General features: G+C 37.6%; 1 protein-coding gene across 1 annotated transcript in view; it reads right to left on the bottom strand.

The window, feature by feature from the left end:
• The window catches only part of SYTL5 (synaptotagmin like 5), a 55,907-nt gene extending 38,500 nt beyond the window's left edge, over positions 1-17,407 (bottom strand). The window contains exons 1-4 of the mRNA XM_023525610.1: positions 17,298-17,407; positions 15,765-15,870; positions 12,788-12,925; positions 1,662-1,803 (exon numbers count right to left, since the gene is read on the bottom strand). Of these exons, the coding sequence (XP_023381378.1) occupies positions 1,662-1,803; positions 12,788-12,843 (198 nt within the window). The 5' untranslated portion in view covers positions 12,844-12,925; positions 15,765-15,870; positions 17,298-17,407. The remainder of the gene's footprint in view (positions 1-1,661; positions 1,804-12,787; positions 12,926-15,764; positions 15,871-17,297) is intronic.
• Positions 17,408-19,089: the final 1,682 nt, after the last annotated feature.

The raw sequence follows: 19,089 nt of genomic DNA, 5'->3' as shown, positions 1-19,089 counted from the left end.
GCCGCTACCCATTGGTATGGCTGTACCAACTGTTAAAAAATTTTAAAAACTTCTGCATCAGTTTGTAAACAGGACTACTCTCAGTCCACCCTCAACCCCCTTCCCTTTAATGCATGACATGGAAGGGCCCCCAAGATACTGCCCTAGCCTTGTGCCAGTGTTTGTTCTTATTGCTCAGTTGCTAAATATTTTGAATATTATTCCTTGCCAAAGAAGTGAGCATTATCATCAACTACCTATTCGTTTTTCTGGCTATTGAACAGCACTGCTTGCTGAGCTTAATATAAATATTTATAAAATTTTAAGTATGCCTTTTTTTTAGTGTTTAAATATATCTATTATAATAATATTATTATTATTATTATTATTATTATTATTATTATTATTATTATTATTCGATTTGTCTGAATGCCTTTTGGCTCTTCCTTAAAACAAAATCTGTAGAATCTGAATGCTTACAACCTTCACTTCTATTTCCCTGTTCCAAAGTCAAGTCTCTTGCCTGCAGTAATGCTATGGCTTCATGGCTTCTACTCTCGTACCCCTACCGCTTCTTCTTAACACAGTCCCCAGGTCCTGCATAAACAGAAGGCAAATCATGTTACTCCTCTGCTCAAATCCTCCAACTACCCCCATCTTATCCAGAGTAAATGACTAAGTGCAAACAGTGATCTACAAGGCCCCATCTGGCCTTATCACCTCTCTGAACTCATTTCCTATTATTACTCTTTCCTTCGCTCACTCACAACAGCCACATTGGCTCTCTTGCTCTTCCTGGAACATACCAGGTATGCCCCCAACTTGCGGTCTTTGCACTAGCTGTTCTTCCAGGGTCATTAAAGATATTTTGCACAATGGCTGAGCAAGGGCATTGACTACTCCAGATGGAGGCTAGCCATAAATAATTGAACAGCCTTCCTGTAATGTACTTGCTGAATATCAGTGTTGTCTCCGCCTGGAGGAACAATTTGCCCCAGACTCCCTCATGGCTAATTCTTTCACTTCCTTCAAGTCTTTGTTTGACCAGGGTCTGGCTTATAGTAGACCCTCATTAAATAGTGGCTGACTCAAAAAAATTGATGTATATAAAGACTTTTTAAATACAGATGTCAGCTATATATATTATTTCATGCTTTATCAAAAAAAATCTGGTATATGCTCATACAAAAGAAAAGCTTCCATATTATATATGTTATATATTATATATTTGCACATATGCAATTTCAGTTTTCATTATGTGTTGACCCCTTATTTCAACAGATATATAGAAAAGAAAACTACAAAAAGAGTTCAAGATTCTACTTTTCCTGATTTAAATCAGTTTGGAAAAAAATTTTAGTGCAGGCAACATCTTGAGAAGTAACATGGAAGATCAAAATCAAAGACTTCTTAAACTTATTTGTATTTTGTTCAAATCATATTGCCATTTAAACCCTCATTATACAAATGCCACTTTTAACCTGTTCTTTCCCTTTCCTTTTCATTTCAGGGAATCCTGCCAGGAGCTAAGGATGCAACAGGTTTGGTCCTGATAAAGAAGCTTCTATCATTAAGCAGTGTAAACAACATGTGCTGAGACACAGAGAGTTGAAACCCAGTCATGCCACAGTGGTGAGGTTGAGTCCCGGAAGCCGGTTGTCCTTTCGCATCTGTGTACTTACTCTATTACTGACTGAGGTCACACTGCGTGTGCTTGAGGCTGGTGACTTCTGAGCGACTGGGGTCATACCATTGCTCTGGCTGCTCTTTGGGATACCAGGACCAGCTTCCTGGTCATTAAGATCTGATGAACCAGTGCTTCCCCTAAATGAGAAAGAATATTCCAAATTAACATGGAAGCAGAGCAGCGACAAAAGATACAGTCAAGGAAAAGCTTACGAGAAAATGATGACAAGGTGTAAATCACAAGATGTACAACCAGAGTCACACTGGAACTGGTCATCAACTAACATGACACCAGCCTCCTCAAAGACCTTCATGATTCACTAGGTTCAGCCCCATTAGTCTGACTCCAGGATCTTCATCATTGAACTTCACCCTACCTTTCCAACTATATTTCACACAGCTCACCAGCACTCTCCCAGCCAGTCCAGGATCCTTACTATCCTCTCAACTCACCATGCTCACAGTCATGCATCTATCTCTAAGGTTTTTGCTCACATTCTCCCCACCTGATATGCCACTCTCAATTCATGCAAATCTTCCCTGTCCTTCAAGGTTCAGATGAAGTCCAGCCTCCCCCATCAGACCCTCTTGTCAATCACAGGCCTTGTCAACCTTTACTCTACCCAATTCCTATTCACTTACAGTCTTTACCAAAATATGTAGCACTTGAGTACACAATGTCTTGTGTGGCTCCCTAACTGATCCACATATGTAGGCCTGGGTGCCTCTAATAACTGTAAGCTCCTTGGGGACAGAGTTCATGATATATTTACCATAATTTCTCCAGCATCTTCATGATGTCTTGGTGCAAAGGAGGCACTCAGTACATATTTAATCAAAGACTGGACATTATATTTTATTTCTATGTTGTTTTAGTGACTGACTCATGGTGCACATTTAATAATTGTGGTATGAAAATAATGACATTTGGCAAATGAGATTGACTCACGTTCATGTTTGCTAAAACTGATTCAGTTCCATTCAATAACGATTAATGAAAAAACAGGTCTTGCCCTTGAGGCGATCACACATTTTTTCATGGAACGTAGCTTCATAAGTAAATATAAGCTTGACAAATTAGTGTTGAAGAGTTTGTTCTTATATTCTTTACCCTCCGTTAACAAAGAATATGCTTAGTGGTAAAACAATTTTATGAATTTCACTCTTTCAATTACTATTTTAATAAGTTATAAGTGTACCTATAATAATAAATATCTTACTGTTAAAGCACGGCAGTGATAGCGATTAGAGCTTACAGTTGAACCAATCAGAGGAGAGACTTAACGTAATAAAGGAAAGGTGCTTTTAAAAAGAATGTCTGACTGTGCGTGTGTCATTACTAGAAGATAAATCTGTCAGAAGAATTGGCAGTGACCACTGGAGTTATCAACTACAGCTTATAGGTTTTTCAAAGCTGTGCACCAGAAGAGTCACCAAAATCAAATATGCCCTGATTGATACTACCAGCTGCAATCACCCTCAATAATTATGCAAACAGCAGCTTCATTTACTGAGTATTTTCTAAATGTTAGACACTTTCCGTTCACCAATACCCCTGAAAAAAAAAAAAAGGTATTAACATTCCTACTCTAAAGTTGAAGAAACTGAGTCTTTGAGAGGTTAAACAATTATTCTGTACATGCATGCATGTGTATGTATACATACACGCATGCACGCGCACACACACCACCACTACCACCATGACCACGACAACCACTACACTGTCACACATATAGTACATGACAAAGTGAGGATGAAAACAAAAAATTATCTGAGTGTGCGTATTATTGCTTACTCATCATTTCATCAAGATCAACTTGTTACAACCGGGCAGGTTCTACATTGATAGAGGGAGCTATCAAGAAGATGATCAAAGGAAGAGAGCTGGGGGTTAGTTTCTTGGGATTTGATTAAGAGAACTATGAAAAATCTCTGGTGGCATTCCTTTGATACTACATAGAAACAGTCTCTGGCTTCTTCTTTCTAGAATGGCACTCTGAATAAATTATAGTACTCTGTGGACTCTGCTTAGGAGAAGTCTATGACTGTGTCTTTTTGATTCTGACAATAAGATAATAAATTTTGTGACTAAATAGATTAAATAAATTCTAAGTTCCCTGGTGATTTTCCTGAGCCCTCCTACCTCAGATGTTACATTTCTTCACTTGACAACAGTTAACCATATTCATACCTTTCCAAGTGATTCTGCTCATTTCAGTAGTCCCATTTAGAAGAGCTTATAGATCTACCCAGTAATGCTGTGCTGTGACCATAGGTTCTCTACTCTCAGAATATTACCTCAAAAATCTCTTTCCCTATCGTTTTAGGTAAAATCTCCTTTAAAAAAGAAAGGCTGAGAGTGAATTTTGCAAAAATGAGCCAAGAAGTTATGATCCAAAGGAACTCATGTGGATAAATCTGCTTGTGTCTGTGCTGAAGGTTCTCCGTGACCCAGGCGGTTTTGAAAAAGTCCCCATCATGGATTAGCCTTACTAGAACAAAAAGATCTATGTGTATAGAAGTTATGGCAGAAGTTGATTAATTGTAATGACATTCAAGAGGCTACCTTGTAATAAAAAAAAAAAAAAATTCTTGTGCTTTCTAAGCCAGCTACTGGAAACTATTGTTGCCAGAAGCATTATCTCAAAAATGACATATAATTTCACATTTGTCCCTGACATTTACTCTGGGCTTCTCAAAATTATTTTCCTCTTAGTTGGCTGTTTCAGTTAATTAGACTAAAAAGATTTAGTCTAATGAGGCAGAATGTCATAAATATTTGGACAGCAACTTTTTTAGAAGTTATGGAAAATATGACATGTAATACATAAATCTTTGCCACTTAAACAAGAAAAGGATAAAAGTTTCACCAAATTTAAATTAGAGAAGTTTAAAGTTCAATGAGGAAAAAACTATTTTTGATTCACATATCATGTTATTGATATTTAAATTAGAAATATTAGAAATCAGTGCCAACAAAACTTCAAGCTAAAATTTGCTTAAGGGGAAACTAGCAAGAAAGAGATACATTTGTCTTATTCTACTAGGACTCAAAGTATACAGATATGACACTATCTGGGCAGCTTATATATTCCGGGGTACTTGAAAGATATATTTCTTAAAGTAGAAAAGAGTCTCATTTACTTTCGCTTATGAAATATACTTTAAAAGCCCTCCATTTTGTTATTTCTAATTTCATGCAGGCCCGAAACCTTGATAATAGCTTCCTAGATATATCAATTTCTAGAAAAAGAATCCAAGGATAGGAGAAAAAGACCATAATTTAATGAGTTGCCTTTCTGGTTTACACAATAGTCTCCCAGGAGTTGTAGTCTAGAAAGAATTTTTCGGGATCCAACCTTCCCAGAGTGCGCTTGCAATGTTGAGCCTATGCCTACATGGTTAATTGATTGCTCTAAGTAAGATCAGCCATAAGGCAGCATTAATCTGAGAGATACTAACACTCCCTGGGACAATGAGACCAGTGAGTAGTATGACAGAGAGACTACATGATATTCTTCCTGTGGTTTATGTTGAAGCAGAGACCGTATGGCCTACAAAGGCAAAAGTCTCAACTATCTATACACCTCTATAAAAAAAGTTTGTTGACCCCTGTGTATGTTTGTCCATGTACACAGGCACACAAATAAATGAATACGTGTCTCCATTTAAAAACCAAAGTCTTTGGAGAGGTCAACACATGCTAAAGAAATAAATTTCAGGTATTAGGTGCATGTGTTTATACATATGTATGTGTTTGGAGGAGTTATACTTAAGCACAGGTGAACCATCATAGGAGCTCTTGAATACAGAATTAGGAAAGCAGAGAAATGAGGAAGAAGCAGAAATTCATTAAGGCAGCTTTTCTAGCTGCAGTTTTCTCTGAAGCCACTGGATTTGTGTGGCTTAATTACACATATTTTTCTCCTTTTTCTTTTTGGAGAACGGACAAAAATAATACGATATGGTGGTTGCCCAATAAAATTTTGTTCAATTAATCTCAAAGTTAATTACATAAAAAGCCTTTATAATTTGATTTACTAAAACAAGCACTGATTTGTGTGGTGGTTTAAAAATGTTTATGGTTTCCTTAAAGGATCAGTTTCCTTTAAAAAAAGACTCTAAAATGTAGGAGACAATCACCATGTGGGAAAGACTCTGGGTATGAAGAAGAAGGAGTTAAGAGCAGCTAGAACTCTCAGTCTGAAAATATTTTGGTCTTTTACCATCATAAGGTAATCCTGATCTCATATCTTATTTCTAAACAACAGCTAGAAACCAGTTGGAGGAGAGAGTCCAGCAGTGATGAAAAACCTTGGGTGGACCAGCAGTCAGGAGCAAGAAAGCCAAGTGCCTTCCCCTGTGGACACCAAGGAAAGCAAGTGTTTAGCAGAACTTAGCTTTCAGTAACTAAATGGAATGAGCACTTACTCTGTACTCAGTAGTTCAGATTTGCTAAACTCCTGTTCTACCTGTGATGCTATGTTGCTTATAAGACAAATGTTATCAAGGTATCCAAAGCCATCCATATCCTGGGTATCCAACTTAGCTTTACAGCTCATCTCTTGTATACTGTACTTCAATTTTTACACTCTAAAAACTCTTAACTTTGTGTTTTCCAGCATATGAAAGATTGCATTATTCCTCTTTTTCTTTGTACTATTTCCTCTGTCTAGAATGTTTTTCTTACCTTTCTTCACCTGGCCAAAGCCACTTCATTACTTAAAATTGTTTAGGGATCATCTCCATTAAGCTTCCCTGAATTCTCTACAAAAAAAAAATGCCTATCTTTGATTTTCACAGAGCAAACACAATATCTTATTATTATGATACCATATTGCTTTGAAATTATTTGTTCAGTTATCCCAATCTTTCCTGCCAAATTTAAAGTTCATGAAGGGGTGGAGTAGTATCATTGTCTAAGATCTTCCACATTTACCACTTGGCATATAGTACTAAGTCAATAAAATTGGCAGAACTATGTGTTGAGTTTATTAGTATAAATAAAATACATAGGTAAGCAAGCCATATATCTGTACTCCTCAATGATTTGAAGAAGGCCATTACTGTGTCTTGGCTAATCTGAGAATGTAACATATCACATTATATACCTTAGGTAATAGTGAGTAAAAATGAAATTTATTATATTAGGGGAGAGAAATGTATTCCATTTAGTTCATATAAATATAACATGCTAAGGCAGTGAATCTTTGGAAAACTAATGGAGAAACAAACGAGATAGCAAGGAGGCGGCTTCGGGCTTACAATCATTATTTGACTACAAAAATGAGGCAAGTCAAGAACCCAACTGTAGTTCAACCAAAGTATAATGTCAAGGGTCTGGCTGAACTACCAAATCCCTACACTCCCAAACATTATTGACATTATAATAAGGAAAATCACATGCATAAAGTAAACATAAATCAGAGGCTGAGCAACTTGTAGTCTGACAAACTGTACCTTTGGAAGAGGTCCAAGAGCAGTTTGGGAGGGACAATACAGCAGAAATCAAGTGCCCCTGCCCACTTCCCCTCAGCATTCACATCCACCCATAGAAACCCTGTTTACTGGGAACACCCACAACTCTATGCCTGAGGACTTTCTCAGATCACAAGAGCATGAAGCTCATGGGCACAGAATAAGTCAGAAGTGCCAGAAAGTTAGTGTCCCAGCATTATCCCTCAACCAGTGATGAATAGGGCACTGGTTTATAAATATGCCATATTCCTGCTCTCTTGATTGGATAAGTCTGAGGTATGTTCTGTTTCCTACAGTTGTCCACAGAGGTTGAGGTCTAGCTGCCTATAGTGGTAACTGGCTTAATGACACACTTTTTTCAGCTTCCTTCCCTTCCCTGGCTCGCTTCTCCACTCCCCTAGCTGTATTTTCCAAGACCACATCCTAAAAAAATCACTTGTTCTTGAATCTTTATTTCAGGGTTTGCTTCTAGGGGAACCCAAATCAATCTAAGATAGATGTGCATGGTGGGCAAAGGATGAGTGTAAAAAGGTATGGTTTTGAGTTATCAATATAACTTTCTAGTTGAAGAATTATTTGGCAACTCCAGACCTCAGGTAATTCCCACTGATATGATCACAGTCCAAGTGAATTAAATACTCTTGTAAATCCACGTTTCCTCACCTGTTCTATCATATATTCATCATGTCATGCAAGTAAAAAATCACTCTTCTCAGGACACTATGGTTTTAGGTTGTTAACATTTGTGACAGCTTGTGGCTTTGATTACCCATACCTTGCTGCCACTAAAGAGGGCTGAGCTTACCCAAAGCAGGTAAGAAGGAAGAAAGAGGAATTAGCATCAGACAAATGAAGCAAAGGCACAAGAAAGAGGTGAAATCGATTTTTTTTTGGAGGACAATCACTATAGCCTTCTGAGTTACAAAACTACCTCAGCTAGTATTATGGAATAAAATTCACATACTGTTAGAGATGTGCTACAAATTTGAATAACTTGTAAAGCCTGGTAAGGAAAGGTATTTGCTAAGTGCATTAGCAACTAGTTACATAGCATTTTATCTAATACACAAAATCAGTATTGACTTTATAGATGTGGTCCAAACTCAGAGCTAGAATACTCTCACCTTGCTATCTTCAAATTACTAATAAGAGGGCATTGCTTAATTGGCATCTTAATTGCAAAGATGTCAATGAAAATTACATTTAGAACAGGAAAATCACTTCTGATTAAAAAAAGATGATGGATCATACATTGAGGGAATGAGTTTCATAAACTTATTTTCCCAAAATAATAGATATGATGAAAGATTGATTTTCGTAGTCATAAAGGTACCAAACATGTGTGTGTGTGTGAGTGAGAAAGCCGGGGGTGGGGAGTAGAGAAAGGAGAGAGAACACACTAAGGGTAGTGCTTGCATGTGGGTGAGGACTAGCTTAGGGGTGGCTTGAATGGTATGGCCTCTGCTTTTAGATTAGAGCCAACCAAAGCAGCTTGTGAAGCTTCACAGAAATTGTGATAGTCTCAGGCCTCTTGGAGAGCAATGAAAAAATATTTGGATATAACTGGTATGCTGGCATATGTTGAGGGGTGGAGAAGAAGGAGGATGAGAAACAGAAGAGGAAAGAAGGCTCTATGGGAAAATGCTTACCATATCCTCCAATGTCATGACAGAATTGCTGCTGAAAAACTCAGCATCATCTTTTCATTTTTTTTTACCGAACAGAGTGAACTTTAAGTTCGAAGTTCCACCTTTCTATTATGTTTTTTAGGGTAGGAGTCCCCACCTTTAGACCATGGATCAGTACCAGTCCATTGCCTGTTAGGAACCGGGCCACACGGCAGGTGAATGGTGGGCCAGTGAGTGAAGCTTCATCTGTATTTGCAGCCGCTCCCCAGCACTAGCATCACCACTTCAGCTCCACTTCAGATCAAGTATTAGATTCTCATAGGAGCACCGGTTCCTGGTGCCAAAAAGGTTGTGGACTGATGTTTTAGGCGACATTGTTGAATTCTACCTAGATCCCCTCAGATCCCCTGCACCAGCTCTGTGTGCCCATCTCTAGTTTGAGTGCTTTTCTGCTAATAGTTTGCACCTGTGACCGTCAGCAATCTGCCCTTTAGCACTGAAGCTAGAGGCCTAAGAATACCTTGAAGTATAAAGTTGTCAGATAAAATATAGAACTCCCAGTTACATTTAAATTTCAGATAAACGATAAATAATTTTTAGTATAAAAATATACTAATATTTATATAGTATATAAATGAAAGTATTTCAAACTAGACAGAAAAAGATGAAAATCACATGATATCACTTATATGTGGGACAAACCTACAAGCAACAAATGAGTAGGACAAACAGAGACTCATGGACATGGACTGTAGACTAGTGGTTACCAGAGGATTATAGAGTAGTGGTTACTAGTGGGTGGGGGAGGACGGGAAGGTAGACAGGGTAAAGGGGATAGGGGAAGGGTAAGTGGGTAAAGGGGATCAAATATATGGTAGCTGAAGAAAACTGGACTTTGGGTGGTAAACACACAATAGAATATACAGATGTCAAATGATAATGTACACCTGAAAATTATATAATTGTATTAACCAATGTAACCCTAATAAACTTAATAAAAAAATAAAACTAAAATAAATGAAAATATTTCTTGGGACATACTTGAAAAAAAGTTGTTTATCTAAAATTCAAATTTGCCTGGGCATCCTGTATCTTTATTTGCTAAATTCAGAAACTCTATCCAAGGGAATCCACAGTCGACAACTGATTGGTATAGGAGTGCAATGGTCCAGCTCCTCAAAATGGAAAAATTCAGAGATATAACTTATGCTGGAGTCCCTTCTAGGATCAAGCTGACTCCTCAAACTCAGACTTAACCTGAGGGCATTGCTTATTTTTTCTCCCTTCTTTATTCTACTTCTCTTACTCCCTTACTGGTTTCCCCTGGAATCATTTAATAAATCACTCCCTTATGAATCTTTGTCAGAGAGTTTATTTCTGGGAGAGCATGATTGACATCTCACAAATTATGCCACATCGACAACTCATCATGATGTAAAAGGAATTAGGAATCACTGCCTTGAAGAGCATTCTCTTTATTAATTACAGTTTACATTTATATTTGCATCTTGTGTCAAGTCCCTAGCAACCAGTGAAGAGTCATGTGCCACGTTCTTCTGAGAAGCTGCTGGGCCTTGCCCAACCCATTCATACTTTTCCCTGCTTTGAAATGACTGAAAAGTAACAAAGTCAACCAGGCATCTGATAAAACACTGTTTCCACTGATATGATGTGAGTGTTAAAAAAGAATGTCCCAGCCCTGTTGTTCCAGGAACAGAGCAATGAACCATGATGAAATATGTATTGTGGAGGAGAAAGGAAAATTAATTGCTAAGCTGGGTCAGGTAATAGACCAAAGATACTGGGATCTTACAATCTCTTTCCAGCCCTTTGCTGTTCCATAGCCTAAAATGAATTATAGGGAAGAATGCAAGTCTGCTTGTAGAATGCAAGGAGAAAAGAAAATCCTCCAGTTTTCAACTTGGCTTTGCAGAATTACTGCATCTCCAAGCAAACAAAAGGGAGTTAACATCTTTAGGTGATGGAAGTTAAGAAAAGATGGGCCACCTCATGCGCCAACTTTCTAAGGAATAATTTGGGATAATGTAACTCATATCACTGTGGCAGTAGATTAATGAGTCAGTCTATTAATTGTGATAAATGCATATTCTAGGAAAAGGACATTTTGTTCTACTGATCTCCCAAACATCCTTACTCTCTTTCTTAAAGGCGAAACATTGTTCTTGGCATACCTAAGCCAAAGTATCCCTACTATACTTTTATTACCTGTAAACCATTTCAGGTATTTACAATTTAAAAGACAAAGTCTTTTAGGGACCTTCTTCCAGTTTAAAATAAGAACAAGAAAACCTTGGGTCAATACACCAGATTTTGGTGAAACATGTCCATATAGCTTTCCAGCTTTGTGGTTATTTATACTCAGCAAGGGATAAGACACAATGAATAAACCGAGGCAGACAAAATCTGGAAGAATGGTACAAGTACTGTGATACTGGAGACCATGCCCTTTATTCTTGTTGAGTAACTATAAAACAAATTAATTTAAAAGGAAATAATCTAATTTTGTTTGTTGGGCCAAGAGACTTTATTTTTTAAAAAAAGAACTCCATCTTTCTTCTTTCTCTCTCTCTCTCTCCTTCTTTCCTTCTCTCCCCTATCCTTCTGTCCTCTCTCCGTCTGTCCGTCCGTCCGTCCGTCTGTCTGTCTGTCTATCTATCTATCATCTATCTATAATCTATCTATCTATATCTCTCTTAAATGCTAGCCTGAAGTATAAGCCAAGACGGCTCATCCATGAAGTCCCTAAGAGGCTGATCAAAAATTGCAACACTAAACTAGTTGCTTATCATCTCTAAGTAATTTTGATGTCTTAAGAGTCAGGAGTTCAACAATCAAAACCAAAAATGATATTTTTATACAAAGTTTTCTGGGACAGAACATGGGGCTACTCCAAGGGAGGTCAAAGGTAACTATTTCAAGGACAAAGGCAACCATGGTTTAAATTTTATCACAAAGGAAATATATACATAGTCTTGAAAATTTGGAAAATATTGAATATGGTGATGATCTTTTGATAGTGGATAAATTATTTATTTTATGCTTCCATATGTTTTTCTGTGCAGTTTTGCATAAAGTGACACGTTTGAAGAAATGTTTCAGGGGGAAAAAAGAAACAGGTATGGAAAGCCACCATGAAAAAAACAGCAACAGTCACGAGAGTGTCCTCTCTAGGGGAATTTGCCCTTCTATATTCTAAAATGAATAACAAGGAGAATGTATTTCTGCTTGTAGAACCTAAGAAGGTTCTACAAAGGTTTTACTATTCTGGCTTTGCAAAATTACTGCAGCTCTAAGCAAACAAAAGTGAGTTAACATTTTGGACAAAGCAGAGAAACATGAGGATAGGTCTTTTTTCTCATTGCTGCCTTCGAAAATACATTAATCATTAAAGTAAGCCTTGATTTCTGCCCAACGAGATAAAGAAAATTAAACTTGATATGAAAAGTATGCTCTTGGCTATCCTTTCTATTTCTCTTTACTTTTCTTGACAAAGGTGATAGCTCTGTGCATAGGAGATTCTCACTTGGCCCAACTGATAATGAGTTAGAGGAGGTGGAAGTGAAATTTATGGAAATTCTCTGAAGCAGTTAAAATGATGAATTATTAATAATTTTTAAAAGCTATCAGGAATATCCATGACACTTAGAGGTTTTTTTTTTTCAGACGTTTAAACGAAAAAAGATCAAGAAATCAATAAGAAGAATTTTGTTTCTCTGTACATCTCCATTTGAACTGCAGCCCTGAGTTCCAAAACATAGTTTCATCCCTGCAGGCAACACAGACGATTTCAATCACTGTAATTCCAGAAGTGTAAGTGCTTTCCATTTCAACTAAAAAATATCCTCCTGGCTTTCCGCGTTATGTTTTAGGAGTTCTCAAAGAGATAATACTTTACAGACACCTAGAAGCACTGTTTGAATGGAAATACAACACCCTTATCCTCAAACAATAAGAGTTACATATTGTTCCCCAGCTCCAAACTGCACATGTCTTACCTGTCTGAACTGGGGGCTGACTTTAAACTCCGAAAATGTTGGCTGTCTAAGTCCATGCTGTAGCTCCTCCCACTTTCAGTTTTGGGAGTTATGATGATTTCTCCTCTGGTTGCTGATCTGAACTTGCTAAGAAGAAATCTGAAAGTATACATATATATATATATTTAAAAGATAAGAAAGAAAGCATTTCGAAATATAATTTCAAAAAGACCATTTGTAGTACTTTCAATAGTAAATGATTCTTCAGTAAAGTGGGCTTGGGGCTGAGAGGTTGTGGGGTATTCCCATGCCTCTACAGTATAGTGTCAAGGGTGGTGGACGAGGAGGTTATGACATTCTCCCAAGGCCATAACACTTGTTGGTAAGGCAAGCCTCTGTCCCTGATAAGAAAAAAAGACCATTGACTTTGGGAACTTAATCATTGTTACCTGAGAAGGGATAAGCACTGCCTGGGCTGAGCCTGTCTGCTGGGGTGCTTAGAATAAAGAGTTTGAACTCACCTTGCTAGACAAGGGAGCTCTGATGATCCTGAGACAAACTGAGGTGGCAACTTATTAGACTGCTCTTGTTCCCTCCAAGTTCCCTGAGTCTAGATTATGCCTGGAACATACTAGAACCCAACCAATTCTTGTGGAATGAGTGACTGAAACCATGTAGTAGGAACCATCTTTATATCTTCCATGACATTTCTCCCTGTGGGAATGAAGTTTAAACAATGGAGTGTCTCATGTGGTATGAAATCTGATTGCATTCCCATTTCACTAAATTATTTGGAACTTGAGTAAAAACAGCTTTCAAGAACCAAGATTCAAGTAATAATCTAGGCTACTGAATGCTCGAAACATGGGGGTTTCCTAATTCACTTTAATAAAAAACCAAAGCTATATTCTTTTTTGTGATGGCACTAGGAGAGGCCAGTTAATTTAGTCAACATTCTACGGTTTTCTAAGTGGGGGGTGGGCAATGTATCCAAGGGTATTAGGACAATCGTAATGGAATCTGCCACGTTGTCTCTGTTTCAAAGACCACTGGAAGAGTGTTTTGCAGTGTCAGAAACCACAATCTGACTGGAAAAATTATATTTTTGACGAGAATAGCACTTAATATTATGTCAATCTATACTGCTCTGAGAACCACCTTGTACATGTTCCCACCTCCACACTTCTACTTAAGATATCTCTTGCACCTCGATCACTCTTCTCCACCGTTTGCTATCCTGGACCCATTCCATCTTTCGAAGTCCTCATCAAGTCCCACTTACAATTCCATGTCTTTCCCAACGACCCCTGTGTCCTCCTGACATTGATTACCTAAACCACTTATTTAATATTTACTTACTGCCTTATGACATCTCTCGTAGTTAATTAACACGTTGTCTTGTTTTAGAAAGTCTTTCAAGCAGCTCATATTGTCGTCTTATATTTTCCTAAAATTCTTATATACATATTCACTTTCCAGGTAGGTGTGTACCTTTTCCCCTCAACTAGGGGTTATACTTCTTGAAGACTGAGAATCATCAGGTCCCAGTTATGAGTTCCAACAAGGCTCAGTCTAGTACTATATCTGTTTTTAACAAGTCAAGATGTATATAATTCACTGTGCTGTGAGTTGCTTATTGTCCCCCAGCTCCAAGCCCATCACTCTATATCCTACACAAGCTTATCCTTCTATAATCTACACAGGTTCTTGAACTGGGATCTACAAACTAAAGCTCCTAAAAGCACCTATAGGCCCTGAGTTACTTATTCAATCATGCTACTGATTGTTTTTGATGAGCCAGATACCCTGTTGGATACACAAAAACAAGAAAGCCACAGATTTAACACTGAGATAGCTTATAATTAAGTTGTGGGGGGTGGATGGTAAGAAGTGGTGTCAGAGTGAAATGTAAGGGGTGATACACAGGCACGAGGCATTGTGGAAGTTCTGAGGAGTGACAAATGGATTCAACATGGTAGGAATGATCAATACATTGGATGTATGGTCACTCTATGCTATCTTTTCCATTCATCTCTGCTAATTAATAAAGACATGATGAGTCATGAGTGTTTGAGTTAGAAGACATTCGGGTTTCATTCCTATTCACAGTTCAAGATTCTAAAAAACAACAACAACAATAACAACAATAACAAAAGACTTTCTGTAGAGCCAAGTAAAGCCTCAGACACTGGCAGTCTCTCACATTGATTTCTACCGAGAAGACAATGCAATGCTATTTGGAAAGAACCATAAAGTAACTTGGTATATATTAGAACTCTCATTACTTCAGCCACAAAACTGGTCAACAGCTGCCTGAAAAACAAAGACTGTAAAATACTGTGAAACAGCAGTTTGCCTTTTGGTCCTTATAGCTTGCATTTTAGGGGCCACTTTTCTCCCTTGATGGAATCCTCTTGCCCCTATTTTCCCAGTGCCTCTCTGAATTTACTTTCCTATGTGCCTCCCATTTCCATTCTCAGTATCTGACATATATATTTGCTTTCTGAATTAAGTTACTGAGATAGTCAAATGTGTTTTTTTTTCTCTTAAGGAAGGCTGCATTTTAAACAAGGGATATAACATTTTTAGCCCAATTAATAAATCTTTGATTTGGATATTCACATATTAGCATTCAGGTTGAGGGGAGAGGTGTTGACATTCTACAACAAAGGCAGTCATCACATCTGTATAAACAAGAATGGCCCTGACTTGAAACCTTCTACCTAAAAGCAATGGGAACCATTTGGTACAAAACCAGATAGGTCAAATGCAACAAAAACTCTTATATGTTCAGATCAGAGGGGGCCTTTATTAATCTAAGACTGAAAGTTATTAAAACTACATTTTCTGATGAGAATGACAGGACAATGTTACCTTGGTTGAGTCTCTGACCTTCTCTGGGTCACTGAAATGACATCAGACTTCAAAAACTAAGGAGTCTTTATTTTAGAGGTGTCTGGAATAAAGGAAAAATTCTCTTGGAAAGGCTGTGTCTTACCCCTTTCTCCTGGGACCATCGTGGCTGGCCTTCTGCCCAGCAAAAGGTGAAGTGTTTGACTTCTCTGTGTCCTGGCGGGTTTGTTCTTGGTTTTGTATTTCTTCAGCTCCTCATTCAAATAATTGGAAGACAAATTTACACACAAAATGGCGAGAAATTAGAGCAATTTTCTATTCTTCAGTGGGACAAAGAAGTCTATAACAATTGGCAATGATGTCCCCCATCCTAAAAAATCCAGTCACAGAGTTATTTCTAACCCATTGGGTTTGTTCCAGAGTTAAATGAGGACTAAGATCAGGACTCATCTGTGGGGGATTTACTGAGATAAGCTTTCTAGGGATGCCTACAGTGGAGGAATAATACATCCTCCCTCTACAGGTATTTTTAGGACAGAGGAGTCTGGATTCGTATCTCTAGAGACTGAATTCAAGCATGGAATCCTAGAAACAGTACCCTGAACACCTAAGCCAGATTTCCTGGGAGGATGAGCACCTATGCATACATCTCATGACTTGAGAAAGAGTCTATATACTCTGGCAGGTGTTGAAGTTTGAGTGGAGGAAGTGGCCATAGCTAACTGCTTAATTCTAACTCTACTTCATTCTGTCCATCTGTGGCATCAGACTTGATGTTGCCCATCTGGGAATCCCTTTCCTTGCTAGTGCCATACTCAGAAGTGGCAAAAGAATCAGTTCCAAGCCTCCTAGCCCTTCCTGCCAGACTTCAAAACAAAGGCATTAGTCTCTAGTATATGAAAGATGAGATACTTTAGGAACAGGCCAGAAGACGCCTGCTCTACCTTTACTACACAACACATGAGAAATATGCTCCTAAACACAAGTTTTAGTCAATATTGAACCAATTAAATTATAATTCAAATGCACAGAATAGTATTCATAGGGTGGGGTGTTATTTGCATTTGGTGACAGTATAATTCTTTATCGAGTGAAATTGTCCTGTGCCTTTCAGGCTGTTGAGCATCTTTGGCTCCTGCCCACTAAATGTCATTAATCTTCCTACCTCGCAAGTCACCGAGACAATCAGAAATGTCCCCCTTGCATTTCTAAATATTTCCTTGGCTTGGAGGAGGGGAGCGCAGTACACAATATCACTCCTTGTCTGAGAACCGCTGGATTCAAAAAAGTAACATTTAAAAGAAATCTGAAGTACATCCGGTTGAGAAATCAATAATTGCTTTCACAATATGACAATGTAAATCATTTAATTCATCCATTTTCTGTTACTTCCTTAAATGTTTAGTAAAATTGGAAGTGCATGCAGGAAAAGAACTGTCTGTGATGAAGATAAATGCTCTCTTTGAAAATCTCAGCGTGTCAGATATATGGAAAATCATCGTGGATTTTATTTTCTACTGATTTCTTCTTCCCTTGTATGAATTGCAAATTTAGATTTCATGTTTTAAAATGACTAAGGGATTCAGGAAATTCAACTGCATTCATCTGCTACATAATACAAGGAAGTTATTTAGCTTGCCAAAATGAAGATTAAAACAATTTTAAAACCAATAATTACCTGGATTTCTTCTTAAGATGGACTGTCGGACAACATCGGTGCCTAGAACATTGGCTTGCTTGAAACGCTTTGCCTTTTCTTTAAAAAACCATTCACCAGTTACAATCCTTAGCTGCCTACTCAAGGAAAAAGGAGAGAACATTGAAATTCAGTTATTTAGCAAAATAATTAACTCTCGAAAACCCCTAATTAAGGAAAAAATAGTCAAATATTTACAAGTCCATCCCAATCTCTGGAGTATTTTATGGTGATTATTATGGACACTATTAGTTGAATACGTACTATGTACCAGGTACTAGCTAATTTCTCTTCATATTTATATTTTTATCCACATAACAACTCTATGTAAACATTATTATCCCCATTTTATAGATGATGCAACTGAGACAGAGTAATAAAATGATGTGTCTCACATCACATATCTGGTAAGTAGTAGAGCAAAGATCCCATCCCAAGAAGTCTGGCCTACAGCTCAGTGGGTACATAATTTTCAGTGAAAACAATGGGGAAACAAGCAAAAGTTTTGAATTACAAAGGGGTCATGATTGAACTCTGTTTTAGAATGATACCTTGATATAATATGATGACTGGGTTAGAGAAAAGAGAGAATGAGAGAAAGAGACAGGTTGCTATGGCAATAGTCCAGGAGAGAGATGACGAGACCCAAGTTAGGGCACTGGCAAGAATAACAGAGAAGAGGAGATAAATTAAAAATGTAGGTGGTCTAAAGACCTGCCTGGATTTCACAATCAATTGAATGTTGAAGGTGAAAAAAAAAGGATCTTTGACTAGTCACACCCATCTTTTAAGCCTCAATTGCAATGGTTACACAAACCCTTTACCCAGATATTCAGGCCTATTTACCAATCTCAGAACACGGCCCACAGAGCTGTTGGGATAGAAGTGTTCACTTACTACATTTTAATGGAAAATGAGGTTGAAAGGTAGGATTGAGTCATATAATAAAAATCTTTGAATGTCATTTTAAGGAGTTGGAATGTCATTCTGGAAGCAGTGGGGAAAATCTGGCAGTTTTCCTAAAGTTCAGGTTGGAGCATTATATGGAGAAGAGAGAAACCAGAAGCAGGCAGGCCAATTAGAAGTTACTGCAACAGATGGGATAGAAAATGATGGAGATTTAAACTAGGGTATCATAGGGGTGAGGGGAGAAAAGAAAGATGTAGAAACTTGGGTTCATGAGGATGAGAATCAGCAAGGTTGGTGACAAGTCTCACATGATGCCTGAGGAAAAGCAACTGAGAGTCAAATAAAAATTTCTAACCCCAGAGTAACATATCCATGTGATTCAGTAATTGATTAGACTTAGAAAATAACAATTGGATCCTAAATATAAAAATCGCTCCAAAAAAATGTCAAATTGTTCCCCACAGCAATTACTCTGAAATCCTACTTCTGAATGTAGGAGAAAAAAGTAAGTTATATATAAAAACCAATTGCTCTAAGGGGGAAAAAATGAAAATGTTATCCTTGGAGCAAAGTATTCACTTAAAGGAAACACCATAGCATGTATATCTCAGATTTACTCCCAAGTCACTAGATCATCTAATGAGAAGCAAGAACTATTGAATTAGTTCCAAAACCATATAAAATTCACTTATAAAATACATCAGATCTAAGAAGATATAATCTACCAAAACCAAATGCCTGAATGGGTTAAATTATTTCGGGATACATCTCAAGTGCTCTGTAGACTTATATATCATTATTTATGTTGAAATTCTAGGTGGTAATTGTGCTATTCTAAATTCGAAACCTCCTAAAGTTTCCTGTC

The sequence above is a fragment of the Pteropus vampyrus genome, unplaced genomic scaffold (genome assembly GCF_000151845.1).
Source record: "Pteropus vampyrus isolate Shadow unplaced genomic scaffold, Pvam_2.0 Scaffold582, whole genome shotgun sequence".
In the NCBI taxonomy this organism is placed as follows: Eukaryota; Metazoa; Chordata; class Mammalia; order Chiroptera; family Pteropodidae; genus Pteropus; species Pteropus vampyrus.
The sequence above is the reverse complement of the archived record's forward strand: the minus strand, read 5'-3'. Positions and strand labels throughout refer to the sequence as shown.